The 17,500-nt window shown below is 61.9% G+C and overlaps 1 protein-coding gene across 2 annotated transcripts in view; it reads left to right on the forward strand.

Moving 5' to 3' along the window:
* The first annotated feature begins 1,352 nt into the window (after positions 1-1,352).
* Positions 1,353-17,500, forward strand: part of LOC144953973 (E3 ubiquitin-protein ligase UBR4-like) — a 34,697-nt gene continuing 18,549 nt past the window's right edge. For both annotated transcript variants that reach the window (XM_078884566.1, XM_078884567.1), the window contains exons 1-11: positions 1,353-1,484; positions 2,254-2,388; positions 5,105-5,345; positions 6,825-6,980; positions 8,694-8,815; positions 9,673-9,787; positions 10,299-10,588; positions 11,345-11,528; positions 13,325-13,429; positions 14,578-14,730; positions 17,170-17,338. In XM_078884566.1, coding sequence (XP_078740692.1) covers positions 1,368-1,484; positions 2,254-2,388; positions 5,105-5,345; positions 6,825-6,980; positions 8,694-8,815; positions 9,673-9,787; positions 10,299-10,588; positions 11,345-11,528; positions 13,325-13,429; positions 14,578-14,730; positions 17,170-17,338 — 1,787 coding nt within the window. In that variant the 5' untranslated portion in view covers positions 1,353-1,367. The remainder of the gene's footprint in view (positions 1,485-2,253; positions 2,389-5,104; positions 5,346-6,824; positions 6,981-8,693; positions 8,816-9,672; positions 9,788-10,298; positions 10,589-11,344; positions 11,529-13,324; positions 13,430-14,577; positions 14,731-17,169; positions 17,339-17,500) is intronic.

Raw genomic sequence — 17,500 nt, forward strand, 5'->3', positions numbered from 1 at the left:
TAACGCAGCACGTCTGGTGTGTGTGGGGGGGGGGGGGGGTCAATCCCATCGGTGGGTGGGGTGGGGTGGTGGGTGGGTGGGTGGGGGGGTGAGATGGAAGGGCCTAGGCCTCTCGCAGAGTCTCAAACCGTGAAGATAAAAACTTTATTTTAACTCGCTCTGTCTGTCTGTCTGTCGTTGTTGTATCCTCAAATCTTGTAAGTCTATTTGAACCCACTTCCCAATGTGGTATCGACTGTGTCACAGACACTGGCAGCCTGGGTCTGGGTGTGTCTCAATCAGGGGGTTCACAGTGGCCAGGTTAGAGACACTGAGAGCCTGGGTCTGGGTGTGTCTCAATCAGGGGGTCACAGTGGCCGGGTCAGAGACACTGGGAGCCTGGGTCTGGGTGTGTCTGTCAGGGGGTTCACAGTGGCCGGGGCAGAGACACTGAGAGCCTGGGTCTGGGTGTGTCTATTAGGGGGTCACAGTGGCCAGGTCAGAGACACTGAGAGCCTGGGTCTGGATGTGTCTGTCAGGGGGTTCACAGTGGCCGTGTCAGAGACACTGAGATCCTGGGTCTGGGTGTGTCTCTGTCAGGGGGTTCACAGTGGCCAGGTCAGAGACACTGAGATCCTGGGTCTGGGTGTGTCTCTGTCAGGGGGTTCACAGTGGCCGTGTCAGAGACACTGAGATCCTGGGTCTGGGTGTGTCTCTGTCAGGGGGTTCACAATGGACGTGTCAGAGACACTGAGATCCTGAGTCTGGGTGTGTCTCTGTCAGGGGGTTCACAGTGGCCAGGTCAGAGACACTGGGAGCCTGGGTCTGGGTGTGTCTGTCAGGGGGTTCACAGTGGCCGTGTCAGAGACACTGAGATCCTGAGTCTGGGTGTGTCTGTCAGGGGGTTCACAGTGGCCGGGGCAGAGACACTGAGATCCTGGGTCTGGGTGAGTCTCTCTCTCTCTCTCAGGGGGTTCACGATGGACGTGTCAGAGACACTGAGATCCTGAGTCTGGGTGTGTCTGTTAGGGGGTTCACAGTGGCCGGGGCAGAGACACTGAGAGCCTGGGTCTGGGTGTATCTCAATTGGGGGCTCTCACCTGGGTGAATGGGGGTGGGTGAGTGGGTGGCTGGGTGGCTGAGTAAGTGGCTGGGTGGGTGAACGGGTTGCTGGGTGAGTGGGTGGGTGAGCGGATGGTTAGGTGGGTGAGCGTGTGGGTGGGTGAGCGGATGGTTAGGTGGATGAGTTGGTGGGAGAGCAGATGGTTAGGTTGGTGAGTGGGTGGGTGAGCGGATGGTTAGTTGGGTGAGCGTGTGGCTGACTGGATGGGTTGTCACACCTGCGTGTGTGTGCGTGCGTGTGTGCATGTGTGCGTGCGTGTGTGTGCATGTGTGCGTGCGTGCGTGTGTGTGCGTGTGCGCGTGTGTGCGTGTGTCCCAGGCTCGTGGTGAACGCGCTGGAAGCTCTGGACGGCTGTTTCGCCATCGCTCCACCTGGCGAGAGAGTGAGCCCCCTCCACCCCTTCCACTCCCTCCACTTCCACCCCCTCCACCCCCTCCCCTCCTCTCCCTCCCCACCCCACATGCTGGGTCTGTCCCGTGACCTCCTCCTGCACCTAGCCTGGCACAGCAGTCAACCCATGGCACCTGCTGGGTCTGTCCCGTGACCTCCTCCTCCTGCACCTAGCCTGGCACAGCAGTCAACCCATGGCACCTGCTGGGTCTGTCCCGTGACCTCCTCCTCCTGCACCTAGCCTGGCACAGCAGTCAACCCATGGCACCTGCTGGGTCTGTCCCGTGACCTCCTCCTCCTGCACCTAGCCTGGCACAGCAGTCAACCCACGGCACCTGCTGGGTCTGTCCCATGACCTCCTCCTCCTGCACCTAGCCTGGCACAGCAGTCAACCCACGGCACCTGCTGGGTCTGTCCAGTGACCTCCTCCTCCTGCACCTAGCCTGGCACAGCAGTCAACCCATGGCACCCCCATCATCACCTGGGTGTCACGTGACCTCCTCCTGCACCTAGCCTGGCACAGCAGCCAACCCATGGCACCCGCTGGGTCTGTCCCGTGACCTCCTCCTGCACCTAGCCTGGCACAGCAGTCAACCCACAGCACCTGCTGGGTCTGTCCCGTGACCTCCTCCTCCTGCACCTAGCCTGGCACAGCAGTCAACCCACGGCATCTGCTGGGTCTGCCCCGTGACCTCCTCCTGCACCTAGCCTGGGGAGGGAGGGAGGTTGAACTTCTGCCTTGGGCGGTGCGTTGCGCGCAGGAGCGGAGCAAGCAGACGGCGCTGGAGCTGGCCACCACGATGCTCTCCATGCCGGCGCCGCCCGGCGTACACCAGCAGACCAAGGTGCTGCTGGCCGGCCTGCACAGCAGCCGCAACGCCTACCACAGCCACAAGGTAACGGCACGACACGGCACGCACTCGCTAGCACGGTACGGCACACGCTCGCTCGCTAGCGCGGTACGGCACGCACTCGCTCGCTAGCGCGGTACGGCACACGCTCGCTCGCTAGCGCGGTACGGCACACGCTCGCTAGCTAGCGCGGTACGGCACGCACTCGCTCGCTAGCGCGGTACGGCACACGCTCGCTCGCTAGCTAGCGCGGTACGGCACACGCTCGCTCGCTAGCGCGGTACGGCACGCACTCGCTCGCTAGCGCGGTACGGCACGCGCTCGCTCGCTAGCGCGGTACGGCACACGCTCGCTCGCTAGCGCGGTACGGCACGCGCTCGCTCGCTAGCGCGGTACGGCACGCGCTCGCTCGCTAGCGCGGTACGGCACACGCTCGCTCGCTAGCGCGGTACGGCACGCGCTCGCTCGCTAGCGCGGTACGGCACACGCTCGCTCGCTAGCGCGGTACGGCACGCACTCGCTCGCTAGCGCGGTACGGCACACGCTCGCTCGCTAGCGCGGTACGGCACGCGCTCGCTCGCTAGCGCGGTACGGCACGCGCTCGCTCGCTAGCGCGGTACGGCACACGCTCGCTCGCTAGCGCGGTACGGCACACGCTCGCTCGCTAGCGCGGTACGGCACACGCTCGCTCGCTAGCGCGGTACGGCACGCGCTCGCTCGCTAGCGCGGTACGGCACGCGCTCGCTCGCTAGCGCGGTACGGCACACGCTCGCTCGCTAGCGCGGTACGGCACGCGCTCGCTCGCTAGCGCGGTACGGCACACGCTCGCTCGCTAGCGCGGTACGGCACACGCTCGCTCGCTAGCGCGGTACGGCACGCGCTCGCTAGCTAGCGCCGTACGGCACACGCTCGCTCGCTAGCGCGGTACGGCACACGCTCGCTCGCTAGCGTGGTACGGCACACGCTCGCTAGCTAGCGCGGTACGGCGCTCGCTCGCTAGCGCGGTACGGCACACGCTCGCTCGCTAGCGCGGTACGGCACGCGCTCGCTCGCTAGCGTGGTACGGCACACGCTCGCTAGCTAGCGCGGTACGGCGCTCGCTCGCTAGCGCGGTACGGCACACGCTCGCTCGCTAGCGCGGTACGGCACGCGCTCGCTCGCTAGCGTGGTACGGCACACGCTCGCTAGCTAGCGCGGTACGGCACACGCTCGCTCGCTAGCGCGGTACGGCACGCGCTCGCTCGCTAGCGCGGTACGGCACACGCTCGCTCGCTAGCGCGGTACGGCACACGCTCGCTCGCTAGCGCGGTACGGCACGCGCTCGCTAGCTAGCGCGGTACGGCACACGCTCGCTCGCTAGCGCGGTACGGCACGCGCTCGCTCGCTAGCGCGGTACGGCACACGCTCGCTCGCTAGCGCGGTACGGCACACGCTCGCGTCGCTAGCGCGGTACGGCACGCGCTCGCTAGCTAGCGCGGTACGGCACACGCTCGCTCGCTAGCGCGGTACGGCACACGCTCGCTCGCTAGCGCGGTACGGCACGCGCTCGCTCGCTAGCGCGGTACGGCACGCGCTCGCTCGCTAGCGCGGTACGGCACACGCTCGCTCGCTAGCGCGGTACGGCACACGCTCGCTCGCTAGCGCAGTACGGCACACGCTCGCTCGCTAGCGCGGTACGGCACGCGCTCGCTAGCTAGCGCGGTACGGCACACGCTCGCCTCGCTAGCGCGGTACGGCACACGCTCGCTCGCTAGCGCAGTACGGCACACGCTCGCTCGCTAGCGCCGTACGGCACGCGCTCGCTCGCTAGCGCGGTACGGCACACGCTCGCTCGCTAGCGCGGTACGGCACGCGCTCGCTAGCTAGCGCGGTACGGCACACGCTCGCTCGCTAGCGCGGTACGGCACACGCTCGCTCGCTAGCGCGGTACGGCACGCGCTCGCTAGCTAGCGCGGTACGGCACACGCTCGCTCGCTAGCGCGGTACGGCACACGCTCGCTCGCTAGCGCGGTACGGCACACGCTCGCTCGCTAGCGCGGTACGGCGCTCGCTCGCTCGCTAGCGCGGTACGGCGCTCGCTCGCTCGCTAGCGCGGTACGGCGCTCGCTCGCTAGCGCCGTACGGCACACGCTCGCTCGCTAGCGCCGTACGGCACGCCAGAGGTCGCAACCGGGTACCTGATACCCGTACCCTACCCGATACCCGGCTGCCCGTACCCGGCCGGGTACGGGTACCCGTTTGTGACCCTGGTGCGGCCGGGTACGGGTACGGGTAGGCCGTGAGTCACTGGTGAGTCACCGTTTGTCTCTCATTTCCCAACGTCTTGTCTCTTCTCACAATTCAAGTTCCTAGAATCAACCCACCCGCGCCTGCAAACGTGGCTTCATCCCAGAGGTCGCAATCAGGTACCCGATACCCGTACCCGGCCGGGTACGGGTGTAGGGTACGGGTAGGCTACGGGTACGGCCGGGTACGGGTACGGGTACCCGTTTGGGACCCTGGTGCGGCCGGGTACGGGTAAGGAATCAAAACCCGTTTGCAACCTCTGCGGCACGCGCTCGCTCGCCGCGGTACAGCTGACGTGGCACGCTGCGGCTGACGTGGCGGTGCGGTGCGTATGGTACGGCTGACGTGGTAAAGCTCACTCGGTACGGCTGACGTGGTAAAGCTCACTCGGTACGGCTGCACACGGCACACTGCACTACCACCGCCCTAACCCTACCCCTCTCTGCACTACCAACCCCCGCCCCTTGCGGTGCAGGACCAGGCGCTACTGCGCCACGTGGTGGGAGCGTTGAGCGGCGCGGTGGGCGGTGGTGGCACTACCACCACCACCACGGCCACGGCGACGGGGCGTGAGGAGCCGCTGGACCCGGAGACGTTTCACCGCGTGGTGGTGACGGCGCGTGCCGTGGCCACCATGCGGCCCGCCAACCTTGTGCGCTACACGGACATGGGGGGCGCGACGGTGGCGACGACAGCAACCGCCGAGCCCACCGACGGTGGGTGCCGGCGCTTGCCCAGTCGCTCGTTCGCTCGCTCACTGTCTCGGTTGCTCACCCGCTCACCCGTCCGCCCGCTCACTATCTCGCTCGCTCGGTCGCTCACCCGCTCACTCGTCCGCCCGCTCACTATCTCACTCGCTCGGTCGCTCACCCGCTCACCCGTCCGCCCGCTCACTATCTCACTCGCTCGCTCGTTCGGTTGCTCACCCGCTCACTCCTCTGCCCGCTCACTATCTCGTTCGCTCGCTCACCCGCTTGCTCACTTGCTCGATCAGTTGCTCGCTCACTCGCTCACCCGCCCGCCTGCTCACTATCTCGCTCACCCGCCTGCCTGCTCACTCACTATCTCGCTCGCTCGCCCGCTCAGTCTCTCACCCGCTCACTCGTCCGCCCGCTCACTATCTCGTTCGCTCGCTTGCTCGGTCGCTTGCTCACCTGCTCGACCAATTGCTCGCTCGCTCGCCCGCTCACTATCTCGCCCACTCACCCGTCCGCCCGCTCACTATCTCGCTCGCTCGGTCGCTCACCCGCTCACTCGTCCGCCCGCTCACTATCTCGTTCGCTCGCTTGCTCACCCGCTTGCTCACCTGCTCAACCAGTTGCTCGCTCGCTCACCCGCCCGCTCGCCTGCTCACTATCTCGCTCACTCGCCCGCTCACTCGTCCGCCCGCTCACCCACTCGTCCAGTCACTCGCTCAATCGCCCACCCGCTAACTCACTCACTCGCTCACTCACTCACTCGCTCACTCACTCGCCCAGCTGCCCGCCCACCCACTCACTCACCCAACCCAACCCACCCACTCACCTACCCACCAACCCACCCATGAAGAAGGGCCATCACCCAAAACGTTGCCTCAACAATCGCCACCGTCACCACCGTCACCACCACCAGCGCCAGCGCCGTCACCAACATTGTCACCGGGATCTTAGCCGACACCACAGCCGGAGCGCCGACGGTTAACCCCCCGGTATCCACCCCGGTGGGGGTGGGGGGGGGGGGGTGGTGTGTACTCATAGTTCTTTCGGTAAAGTCACCGTGTAGGTAAAAAATGAAATTAAAATTAATAAAAATAAAACAATAAAAATCACGACGTTTCGGAGGCAACACAAGCTTCCGTCTTCAGGTGGGTAAATGAATTAGAAACGATTAAGCCGCTCTTTGTTATCCTGTTTGTGCGCAAGTCACTGTGGGATGAATGGACTCTGTGGTCAGGGACGTGTTGCACAAGTTACTGTGGATGTACATGATAGAAAAGGAGCGGAAATGCCCATGTTTATACCAGTGCTGGCTGACAATAAAGAGTACTGTTAAACGTTAGGGATGTTAACACTCGGTGAAGTAAAATAGTGCCCGTCAGATAAGATGGTCCAAAAGTGTGTAATTAAATCCTTTTTTTTGCATGGTTGATAACATCTTTCCAATGATTACTAAGTTTGTACCCATCATCACGGTGGTGTGTGTCTGGGCTCCCCCAGACTCGACGGATGAGAGACCGACCCTCGTTGGGCCGGGTGGAGTCGGAGGAGTCGGAGGCAGCGAGCCGGCCTTCATCACCCAGTTGGTCGACTGCTTCTGGCGTCTGCACGCGGCCAAACCCCGCAACGCCTTCCTCGCACCCGCCTGCCTGCCCGGTGGGTGACTCGCTCGCCAACTCGCCGGCTATCCGGTTATACCAGCTCTCTCCGTTATGGCCCGCGAACCAGATGTCCTGTTGGCCCGCTAACCAGATGTCCTGTTGGCCCGCGAACCAGATGGACAGCCTGCTAACCAGATGGACAGCCCGCTGTGCCTCTAACCAGATGGCCTGTTAGCCCTCTAACCAGATGGACAGCCTGCTAACCAGATGGACAGCCCGCTGGCCCTCTAACCAGATGGCCTGTGAGCCCGCGAACCAGATAGACAGCCTGCTAACCAGATGTCCTGTTGGCCCTCTAACCAGATGTCCTGTTAGCCCGCTAACCAGATGTCCTGTTGGCCCTCTAACCAGATGTCCTGTTGGCCTGCTAACCAGATGGCTTGTTGGCCCTCTAACCAGATGTCCTGTTGGCCCTTTAACCAGATGTCCTGTTGGCCCTCTAACCAGATGCCCTGTTGGCCCTCTAACCAGATGTCCTGTTGGCCCTCTAACCAGATGTCCTGTTAGCCCTCTAACCAGATGTCCTGTTTGCCCTCTAACCAGATGTCCTGTTTGCCCTCTAACCAGATGTCCTGTTTGCCCTCTAACCAGATGTCCTGTTAGCCCTCTAACCAGATGTCCTGTTTGCCCTCTAACCAGATGTCCTGTTTGCCCTCTAACCAGATGTCCTGTTTGCCCTCTAACCAGATGTCCTGTTTGCCCTCTAACCAGATGTCCTGTTGGCCCTCTAACCAGATATCCTGTTGGCCCTCTAACCAGGTGTCCTGTTGGCCCTCTAACCAGGTGTCCTGTTGGCCCTCTAACCAGATGTCCTGTTGGCCCTCTAACCAGATGTCCTGTTGCCCCTCTAACCAGATGTCCTGTTGCCCCTCTAACCAGATGTCCTGTTGGCCCTCTAACCAGATGTCCTGTTGGCCCTCTAACCAGGTGTCCTGTTGGCCCTCTAACCAGATGTCCTGTTGGCCCTCTAACCAGATGTCCTGTTGGCCCTCTAACCAGATGTCCTGTTGGCCCTCTAACCAGATGTCCTGTTGGCCCTCTAACCAGATGTCCTGTTGGCCCTCTAACCAGATGTCCTGTTGCCCCTCTAACCAGATGTCCTGTTGGCCCTCTAACCAGATGTCCTGTTGCCCCTCTAACCAGATGTCCTGTTGCCCCTCTAACCAGGTGTCCTGTTGCCCCTCTAACCAGATGTCCTGTTGGCCCTCTAACCAGATGTCCTGTTGCCCCTCTAACCAGATGTCCTGTTGCCCCTCTAACCAGGTGTCCTGTTGCCCCTCTAACCAGATGTCCTGTTGGCCCTCTAACCAGATGTCCTGTTGGCCCTCTAACCAGATGTCCTGTTGCCCCTCTAACCAGGTGTCCTGTTGCCCCTCTAACCAGATGTCCTGTTGGCCCTCTAACCAGATGTCCTGTTGCCCCTCTAACCAGATGTCCTGTTGGCCCTCTAACCAGATGTCCTGTTGCCCCTCTAACCAGATGTCCTGTTGCCCCTCTAACCAGGTGTCCTGTTGCCCCTCTAACCAGATGTCCTGTTGGCCCTCTAACCAGATAGCTCGCTAACCAGATGTCCTGTTGGCCCTCTAACCGGATGGACAGACAGCCTGCTAGACAGCCCTCTATCCCGCGAGACCGCCCGCTCGACGGCCCGTGACCTTGACCCACGACCTTTGACCTCCGCCTGACCCCCCCCCCCCCTCCCCCCCAGGCCTGACCCACATGGAGGGCACGGTGAACGCGCTGGTGGACGTGGTGCACGGCTACTCGTCGTGCGAGCTGGAGACCGTGCCTCTCGCCGCACGACTTTACCTGCAGATGCTGCTCTGTCCCGTACGCGCACGCACGCGCACGCACGCATGTCCACACGCGTGTACACACGCACGCACATGCACACTCACGTGGACACACCGTGTACCCAACGTGTGTAACCCACCGTCAGAGGTCGCAATCGGGTAACCGATTACCCGTACCCTACCCGATACTCGAAACCCGGGTACGGGTAGGGTAGCCGTTTGCGACCCTGGTGCGGCCGGGTACGGGTACGGGTACGGGTACGGGTACGGGTAGGCCGTGAGTCACTGGTGAGTCACCGTTTGTCACTCATTTCCCAACGTCTTGTCTCTTCTCACAATTCAAGTTCCTAGAATCAACCCACCCGCGCCTGCAACGTGGCTTCATCCCAGAGGTCGCAATCAGGTACCCGATACCCGTACCCGGCCGGGTACGGGTAGGATACGGGTACGGCCGGGTACGGGTACCCGTTTGCGACCCTGGTGCGGCCGGGTACGGGTAAGGAGTCAAAACCCGATAATTGGTTCTTTACCCTTCTATCTGGCAACAAAACTGACACCTTTTTACAAGGAGTCATGTTTGCATAGACCGCAATACCTGCAGTCATAATGCAAACAAAAGAACATAACTCTGATAATGTGCACTGTCCTTAAAGTTGATTGATCCACACCCGAGACAGCTTTCCTTAGAGCCTAGTCTCACATGGTGTTGGACCAGATGACGCCAAAAGGCGCACAACTCAAAGACAATGCACCATCAGAGTATGAGAGCTCGGGGCAAGCATCTACACTATGGGAACCTCATTTGCCAGTAAAAATATGATATTTTTACTGGCAAAAATAGTCAAAACCCGTTTGCGACCTCTGCTCACCGTGCTCCCCCCACTGCGTGTGCAGGACCCGCAGGTGAGCTTCTCGTGCAAGCAGGCTCTGATCCGGGTGCTGCGTCCTCGCAGCAAGCGGGCCCAGCTGTCCACCCTGCCCTCACCACCTCGCAGCAACACGCCCACGGGTGAGGGAGGGAGGGGGGGGGGAGGTGGAGGGCACGGACTGGGTGGGGGTGGGGAGACACTGGGAGACACTGGGAGACACTGGGGGACGCTGGGAGACACTGGGAGACACGGAGAGACAGAGAGACACTGGGAGACACTGGGAGACACAGGGAGACACGGGGACGCTGGGAGACACTGGGGGACGCTGGGAGACACGGATAGACACGGGGAGACACTGGGAGAAACTGGGAGACACTGGGAGACACTGGGAGACACAGGGAGACACTGGGGGACGCTGGGAGACACGGATAGACACGGGGAGACACTGGGAGACACTGGGAGACACAGGGAGACACTGGGGGACGCTGGGAGACACTGGGAGACACTGGGAGACATTGAGAGACACTGAGAGACACGGGGAGACACGCTAACCTCACCACGCTGCCCCACCCTGCCCCACCGTGCCGCACCCTGCCCCACCCTGGCCCACCGTGCCCCACCGTGCCCCACCCTGCCCCACCCTGCCCGCAGGAGACAAGGAGGACGATGACGAGGAGGAGGAGGAGGATCAGGAGGAGAAGCTGCTGCTGCTGCTGCCCTCACTGCAGGGGCAGCAGGGGCAGCAGGGGCAGCTGCTGCACGGACGCAGCGGGGGCGCTGCCCACGTGGGAGGGAGCGCATCGGGGAGGGGGGCACCACGTGGGGGCGGTGGTGGTGGTGGTGGCGGTGGTGGTGGCCGTGGCGGCCGCGGTGGTGGTGGTCTGCACCAGCAGAGCAGCTCTGAGCAACCTGAGCCAGAGCATGGGGACTTTGAGATGGTGGTGAGTGTGGTGGTGAGTGTGGTGAGTGTGGTGAGTGTGGTGAGTGGAGTGAGTGTGGTGGTGGTAAGTGTCATGGTGGTGGTGGTGGTGAGTGTGGTGGTGGTGAGTGGGGTGGTGAGTGTGGTGGTGAGTGTGGTGGTGGTTATTGTTGTGGAGGTGGTGGTGATAAGTGTGGTGGTGGTTGTGGTGAGGGTGGTGGTGGTGGTGAGTGTGGTGGTGGTGAGTGTGGTGGTGGTGGTGAGTGTGGTGGTGGTGGTGAGTGTGGTAGTGGTAAGAGTTGTCGAGGTGGTGGTGGTGAGTGTCGTCGTGGTGGTGGTGGTGGTGGTGAGTGTGGTGATGGTGGTGGTAGTGAGTGTCGTGGTGGTGGGTGTCGTGGTGGCGGTGAGTGTGGTTGTGATGGTGGTGGTGGTGAGTGTCGTCGTGGTGGTGGTGGTGGTGGTGGTGAGTGTGGTGATGGTGGTGGTAGTGAGTGTCGTGGTGGTGGTGGTGGTGGGTGTCGTGGTGGTGGTGAGTGTGGTTGTGATGGTGGTGGTGGTGAGTGTCGTGGTGGTGCTACTCCCGCTGCTGCTGCTGACGGTACCATCGCCTGTTGCCGCCGTGTGTGTGTGTGCGTGCGTGTGCGTGTGTGTGCGCGTGCGTGTGTGTTTGTGTGTGCGCGCGTGTTTGTGTGTGCGCGCGTGTGCGTGTGTGCGCGTGCGTGCGTGTGTGTTTGTGTGTGCGCGCGTGTGCGTGCGTGTGTGTGTGTGTGTGCGCCAGCCGGAGGGGATGGTGCTGGAGGGTGGTGCGGACGTCGCCGCCGCCGGCGCGGGCGAGTCTCCGCTGGAGGCGCTGCTTGCCGGGGCCGAGGGCTTCCCCCCGACACTCGACATCCCGCCGGACGCGGACGACGAGACGATGGTGGAGCTCGCCATCGCGCTCAGCCTGCAGCAGGACCAGCAGGGTGGGTGGTGCTGGTGGCGGTGCTGGTGGTGGTGGTGCTGGTGGTGGTGGTGGCGGGTGGTGGTGGTGGTGGTGGCGGTGGTGGGAGACACGGGGAGATACGGGGAGAGGGAGGGGGCGACGCGGGGAGACACGGGGAGACACGGGGAGACACGGGGAGAGGGAGGGGGAGACGCGGGGAGACACGGGGAGAGGGAGGGGGCGACGCGGGGAGACACGGGGAGACACGGGGAGACACGGGGAGACACGGGGAGAGGGAGGGGGCGACGCGGGGAGACGCGGGGAGACACGGGGAGACACGGGGAGACACGGGGAGAGGGAGGGGGCGACGCGGGGAGACACGGGGAGACACGGGGAGACACGGGGAGACACGGGGAGACACGGGGAGACACGGGGAGACACGGGGAGACACGGGGAGACACGGGGAGACACGGGGAGACACGGGGAGACACGGGGAGACACGGGGAGACACGGGGAGACACGGGGAGACACGGGGAGACACGGGGAGACACGGGGAGAGGGAGGGGGAGACACGGGGAGACACGGGGAGACACGGGGAGAGGGAGGGGGAGACGCGGGGAGAGGGAGGGGGAGACGCGGGGAGACGCGGGGAGAGGGAGGGGGAGACACGGGGAGACACGGGGAGACACGGGGAGAGGGAGGGGGCGACGCGGGGAGACACGGGGAGACACGGGGAGACACGGGGAGACACGGGGAGACACGGGGAGACACGGGGAGACACGGGGAGACACGGGGAGACACGGGGAGACACGGGGAGACACGGGGAGACACGGGGAGACACGGGGAGGGGGAGACACGGGGAGACACGGGGAGACACGGGGAGGGGGAGACACGGGGAGACACGGGGAGACACGGGGAGAGGGAGGGGGAGACGCGGGGAGACACGGGGAGAGGGAGGGGGAGACGCGGAGAGGGAGGGGGAGACGCGGGGAGACACGGGGAGACACGGGGAGAGGGAGGGGGCGACGCGGGGAGGGAGGGGGAGACGCGGGGAGACACGGGGAGACACGGGGAGAGGGAGGGGGAGACGCGGGGAGACACGGGGAGACACGGGGAGAGGGAGGGGGCGACGCGGGGAGACACGGGGAGACACGGGGAGGGGGAGACACGGGGAGACACGGGGAGACACGGGGAGACACGGGGAGACACGGGGAGAGGGAGGGGGAGACGCGGGGAGACACGGGGAGAGGGAGGGGGAGACGCGGAGAGGGAGGGGGAGACGCGGGGAGACACGGGGAGACACGGGGAGAGGGAGGGGGCGACGCGGGGAGGGAGGGGGAGACGCGGGGAGACACGGGGAGACACGGGGAGAGGGAGGGGGAGACGCGGGGAGACACGGGGAGACACGGGGAGAGGGAGGGGGCGACGCGGGGAGACACGGGGAGACACGGGGAGACACAGGGAGAGGGAGGGGGAGACGCTGGGAGACACGGGGAGAGGGAGGGGGAGACGCTGGGAGACACGGGGAGAGGGAGGGGGAGACGCTGGGAGACACGGGGAGACGCGCGAGTGTGTGTATATCGTGTGTGTGCGTGTGTGTGTGTATCGTGTGTGTGTATGTAATGTGTGTGTGTGTATATAATGCGTGTGTATGTATAATGTGTGTATATAATGACTGTATGTGCGTGTGTGTCTGTGTGCTGTGTGTGCGTGTGTATAATGTGTGTACGTGTGAAAATGTGTGTGTGTGTGTACGTGCGTGTGTATCGTGTGTGTATATAATGTGTCTGTGTATGTGTGTGCGTGTGTGTCTGTGTGTGTGTGTGTGTGCCACAGCGGGTGGTGGTGGTGCGATGCGCCTGCAGAGCCTCGTGCTGCCCGCACAGACGCAGAGCTCCTCGTCACTGGACGCAGGCACCCTGTCAGACACCACCGCCTCGGGTGAGACACACACACAGACACACACACACGCACAGACACACACAGACACACAGACACACACACAGACACACACACACAGACACACGCACAGACACACGCACAGACACGCGCACAGACACGCGCACACACACGCGCACACACACGCACAGACACACGCACAGACACCCGCACAGACACACGAACAGACACACGCACAGACACACACAGATACACACACAGACACACGCACAGACACACACACACGCACAGACACACACACAGACACACAGACACACACACAGACACACGCACACACACACACAGACACACACGCACACACACACACAGACACACGCACAGACACACGCACAGACACACACACAGATACACACACAGACACACGCACACACACACGCACAGACACACGCACAGACACGCACAGACACCCGCACAGACGCACACACGCACACACACGCACAGACACACGCACAGACACACGCACAGACACACGCACACACACACGCACAGACACACGCACAGACACACAGACACACACACAGACACACACACAGACACACACACACACACAGACACGTACACAGACACGTACACAGACACGCACACAGACACGCACACAGACACGCACACAGACACACACAGACACGCACACAGACACAGACACACACACAGACACACACACAGACACACACACACAGATACACACACAGACACACACAGACACACACAGACACACACACAGACACACGCACACAGACACACGCACACAGACACACACAGACACACACACAGACACACACACACACAGACACACGCACAGACACACACACAGACACACGAACAGACACACGAACAGACACACACACAGACACCCGCACAGACACACGCACAGACACACACAGACACACAGAACCCCACCCACCCACACGGCCGTCGTGAACCCCACCCACCCACCCATATCGTGAACCAATGATGTGGTTTTGCTGGTGGTTGTTATTGTGGTGGTAACGGTTGTTGCTGTCATCGTTGTTGTTGTTGCACCCACCCACTCACTCACCCACTCACCCACCCACCCACCCACTCACCCACCCACCCGCTCGCTCACCCACTCACTCGCTCACCCACTCACCCACCCACTCAATCCCTTCCAGCGCCAGCGTCCGATGACGAGGGCTCTACGATGGCTACGGACGGCTCCACGCTGCGCACCTCACCGGCTGAGCCGCATGCCGGTAGTGCAGCCGGTAGCAGCAGCTCAGAGAGCGGGGGTAGCGCCGTCGGCTCCGTCGCCGGGGACCACAACGGTGTGTGCACCTAGCCTGGCACCGCCAGTGTCGCCGCTGTCGCTACACTACCATCACTATCGCTACAAACACCGCAACGGTGTGTGCACCTAGCCTGGCACCGCCACCACTGGGCTGGGCTAGTACAGCAAGTGAGCCTCTATAGGATCAGTATCCACATTGCATAGGAATTACAAACTGGGCCAGGCCAAGGCCAGTCCAGCAAGTGAGCCTCTCTAGCATTGGCATTGCACAGGAATTACAAACTGGGCCAGGCCAAAGGCCAGTCCAGCAAGTGAGCCTTTATAGCATTGGCATTGCACAGGAATTACAAACTGGGCCAGGCCAAAGGCCAGTCCAGCAAGTGAGCCTTTATAGCATTGGCATTGCACAGGAATTACAACCTGGGCCAGTCCAGCAAGTGAGCCTCTCTAGCATTGGCATTGCACAGGAATTACAAACTGGGCCAGGCCAAGGCCAGTCCAGCAAGTGAGCCTCTCTAGCATTGGCATTGCACAGGAATTACAACCCGGGCCAGTCCAGCAAGTGAGCCTCTATAGCATTGGCATTGCACAGGAATTACAACCTGGGCCAGGCCAAAGCCAGTCCAGCAAGTGAGCCTCTCTAGCATTGGCATTGCACAGGAATTACAAACTGGGCCAGGCCAAGGCCAGTCCAGCAAGTGAGCCTCTCTAGCATTGGCATTGCACAGGAATTACAAACTGGGCCAGGCCGAGGCCAGTCCAGCAAGTGAGCCTCTCTAGCATTGGCATTGCACAGGAATTACAAACTGGGCCAGGCCAAAGCCAGTCCAGCAAGTGAGCCTCTCTAGCATTGGCATTGCACAGGAATTCCAAACTGGGCCAGGCCAATGCCAGTCCAGCAAGTGAGCCTCTCTAGCATTGGCATTGCACAGGAATTCCAAACTGGGCCAGGCCAATGCCAGTCCAGCAAGTGAGCCTTTATAGCATTGGCATTGCACAGGAATTACAACCTGGGCCAGTCCAGCAAGTGAGCCTCTCTAGCATTGGCATTGCACAGGAATTCCAAACTGGGCCAGGCCAATGCCAGTCCAGCAAGTGAGCCTCTCTAGCATTGGCATTGCACAGGAATTACAACCTGGGCCAGTCCAGCAAGTGAGCCTCTCTAGCATTGGCATTGCACAGGAATTACAACCTGGGCCAGTCCAGCAAGTGAGCCTCTCTAGCATTGGCATTGCACAGGAATTACCACCTGGGCCGGGCCAAGGCCAGTCCAGCAAGTGAGCCTCTCTAGCATCAGTATCAGTATCCACATTGCACAGGAATTACAACCTGGGCCAGGACAAGGCCAGTCCAGCAAGTGAGCCTCTCTAGCATCAGTATCAGTATCCACATTGCACAGGAATTACAAACTGGGCCAGGCCAAGGCCAGTCCAGCAAGTGAGCCTCTCTAGCATTGGCATTGCACAGGAATTACAAACTGGGCCAGGCCAAAGGCCAGTCCAGCAAGTGAGCCTTTATAGCATTGGCATTGCACTGGAATTACAAACTGGGCCAGGCCAAAGGCCAGTCCAGCAAGTGAGCCTCTATCGCATTGGCATTGCACAGGAATTACAAACTGGGCCAGGCCAAAGGCCAGTCCAGCAAGTGAGCCTTTATAGCATTGGCATTGCACAGGAATTACAAACTGTGCCAGGGCAAGGCCAGTCCAGCAAGTGAGCCTCTCTAGCATTGGCATTGCACAGGAATTACAAACTGGGCCAGTCCAGCAAGTGAGCCTCCTATAGCATCACACTCCGCATTGGCATTGCACAGGAATTACAACCTGGGCCAGGCCAAGGCCAGTCCAGCAAGTGAACCTCTATAGGATCAGTATCCACATTGCACAGAAATTACAAACTGGGCCAGGCAAATGGCAGTCCAGCAAGTGAGCCTCTATCGCATCAGTATCCACATTGCACAGGAATTACAACCTGGGCCAGTCCAGCAAGTGAGCCTCTCTAGCATTGGCATTGCACAGGAATTACAAACTGGACCAGTCCAGCAAGTGAGCCTCTCTAGCATTGGCATTGCACAGGAATTACAAACTGGGCCAGGCCGAGGCCAGTCCAGCAAGTGAGCCTCTATCGCATCAGTATCCACATTGCACAGGAATTACAAACTGGGCCAGGCCAAGGCCAGTCCAGCAAGTGAGCCTCTCTAGCATCAGTATCAGTATCCACATTGCACAGGAATTACAACCTGGGCCAGGACAAGGCCAGTCCAGCAAGTGAGCCTCCTATAGCATCACACTCCGCATTGGCATTGCACAGGAATTACAACCTGGGCCAGGGCAAGGCCAGTCCAGCAAGTGAGCCTCCTATAGCATCACACTCCGCATTGGCATTGCACAGGAATTACAACCTGGGCCAGGGCCAAGGCCAGTCCAGCAAGTGAGCCTCCCCTCCCTCCCCCTCCACTCCGTGTTTCCCCGTGGCAGTGTCTGGCCGCAGCAGCGCGTACGGTGACGGAGCGGCGGAGGGTCCGGCGCGCGGTCCGGGCAGCGTGACCTCCAGCACGGGAGCCGTGAGCACCACCATGGGGCCCCAGGAGGGCGACGGCTCCGAGGGGGAGGGGGAGGCCGACGGGGACCTGGGCACCACCAACCGGTGATGATGGTGACGGGGTCGGGGTGGGTGGGTGGGGTGGGTGGGGTGGGTGGGTGGGTGGGGTGGGTGGGGTGGGTGGGGGGTGGGTGCGGGGGTGATGATGGTGACGGGGTCGGGGGTGGGGGAGTGGGGGGGGTGGGGGGGTGCGGGCGCAGTGGGGGG

The sequence above is a fragment of the Lampetra fluviatilis genome, unplaced genomic scaffold (genome assembly GCF_964198595.1).
Source record: "Lampetra fluviatilis unplaced genomic scaffold, kcLamFluv1.1 SCAFFOLD_831, whole genome shotgun sequence".
Classification (NCBI taxonomy): Eukaryota; Metazoa; Chordata; class Hyperoartia; order Petromyzontiformes; family Petromyzontidae; genus Lampetra; species Lampetra fluviatilis.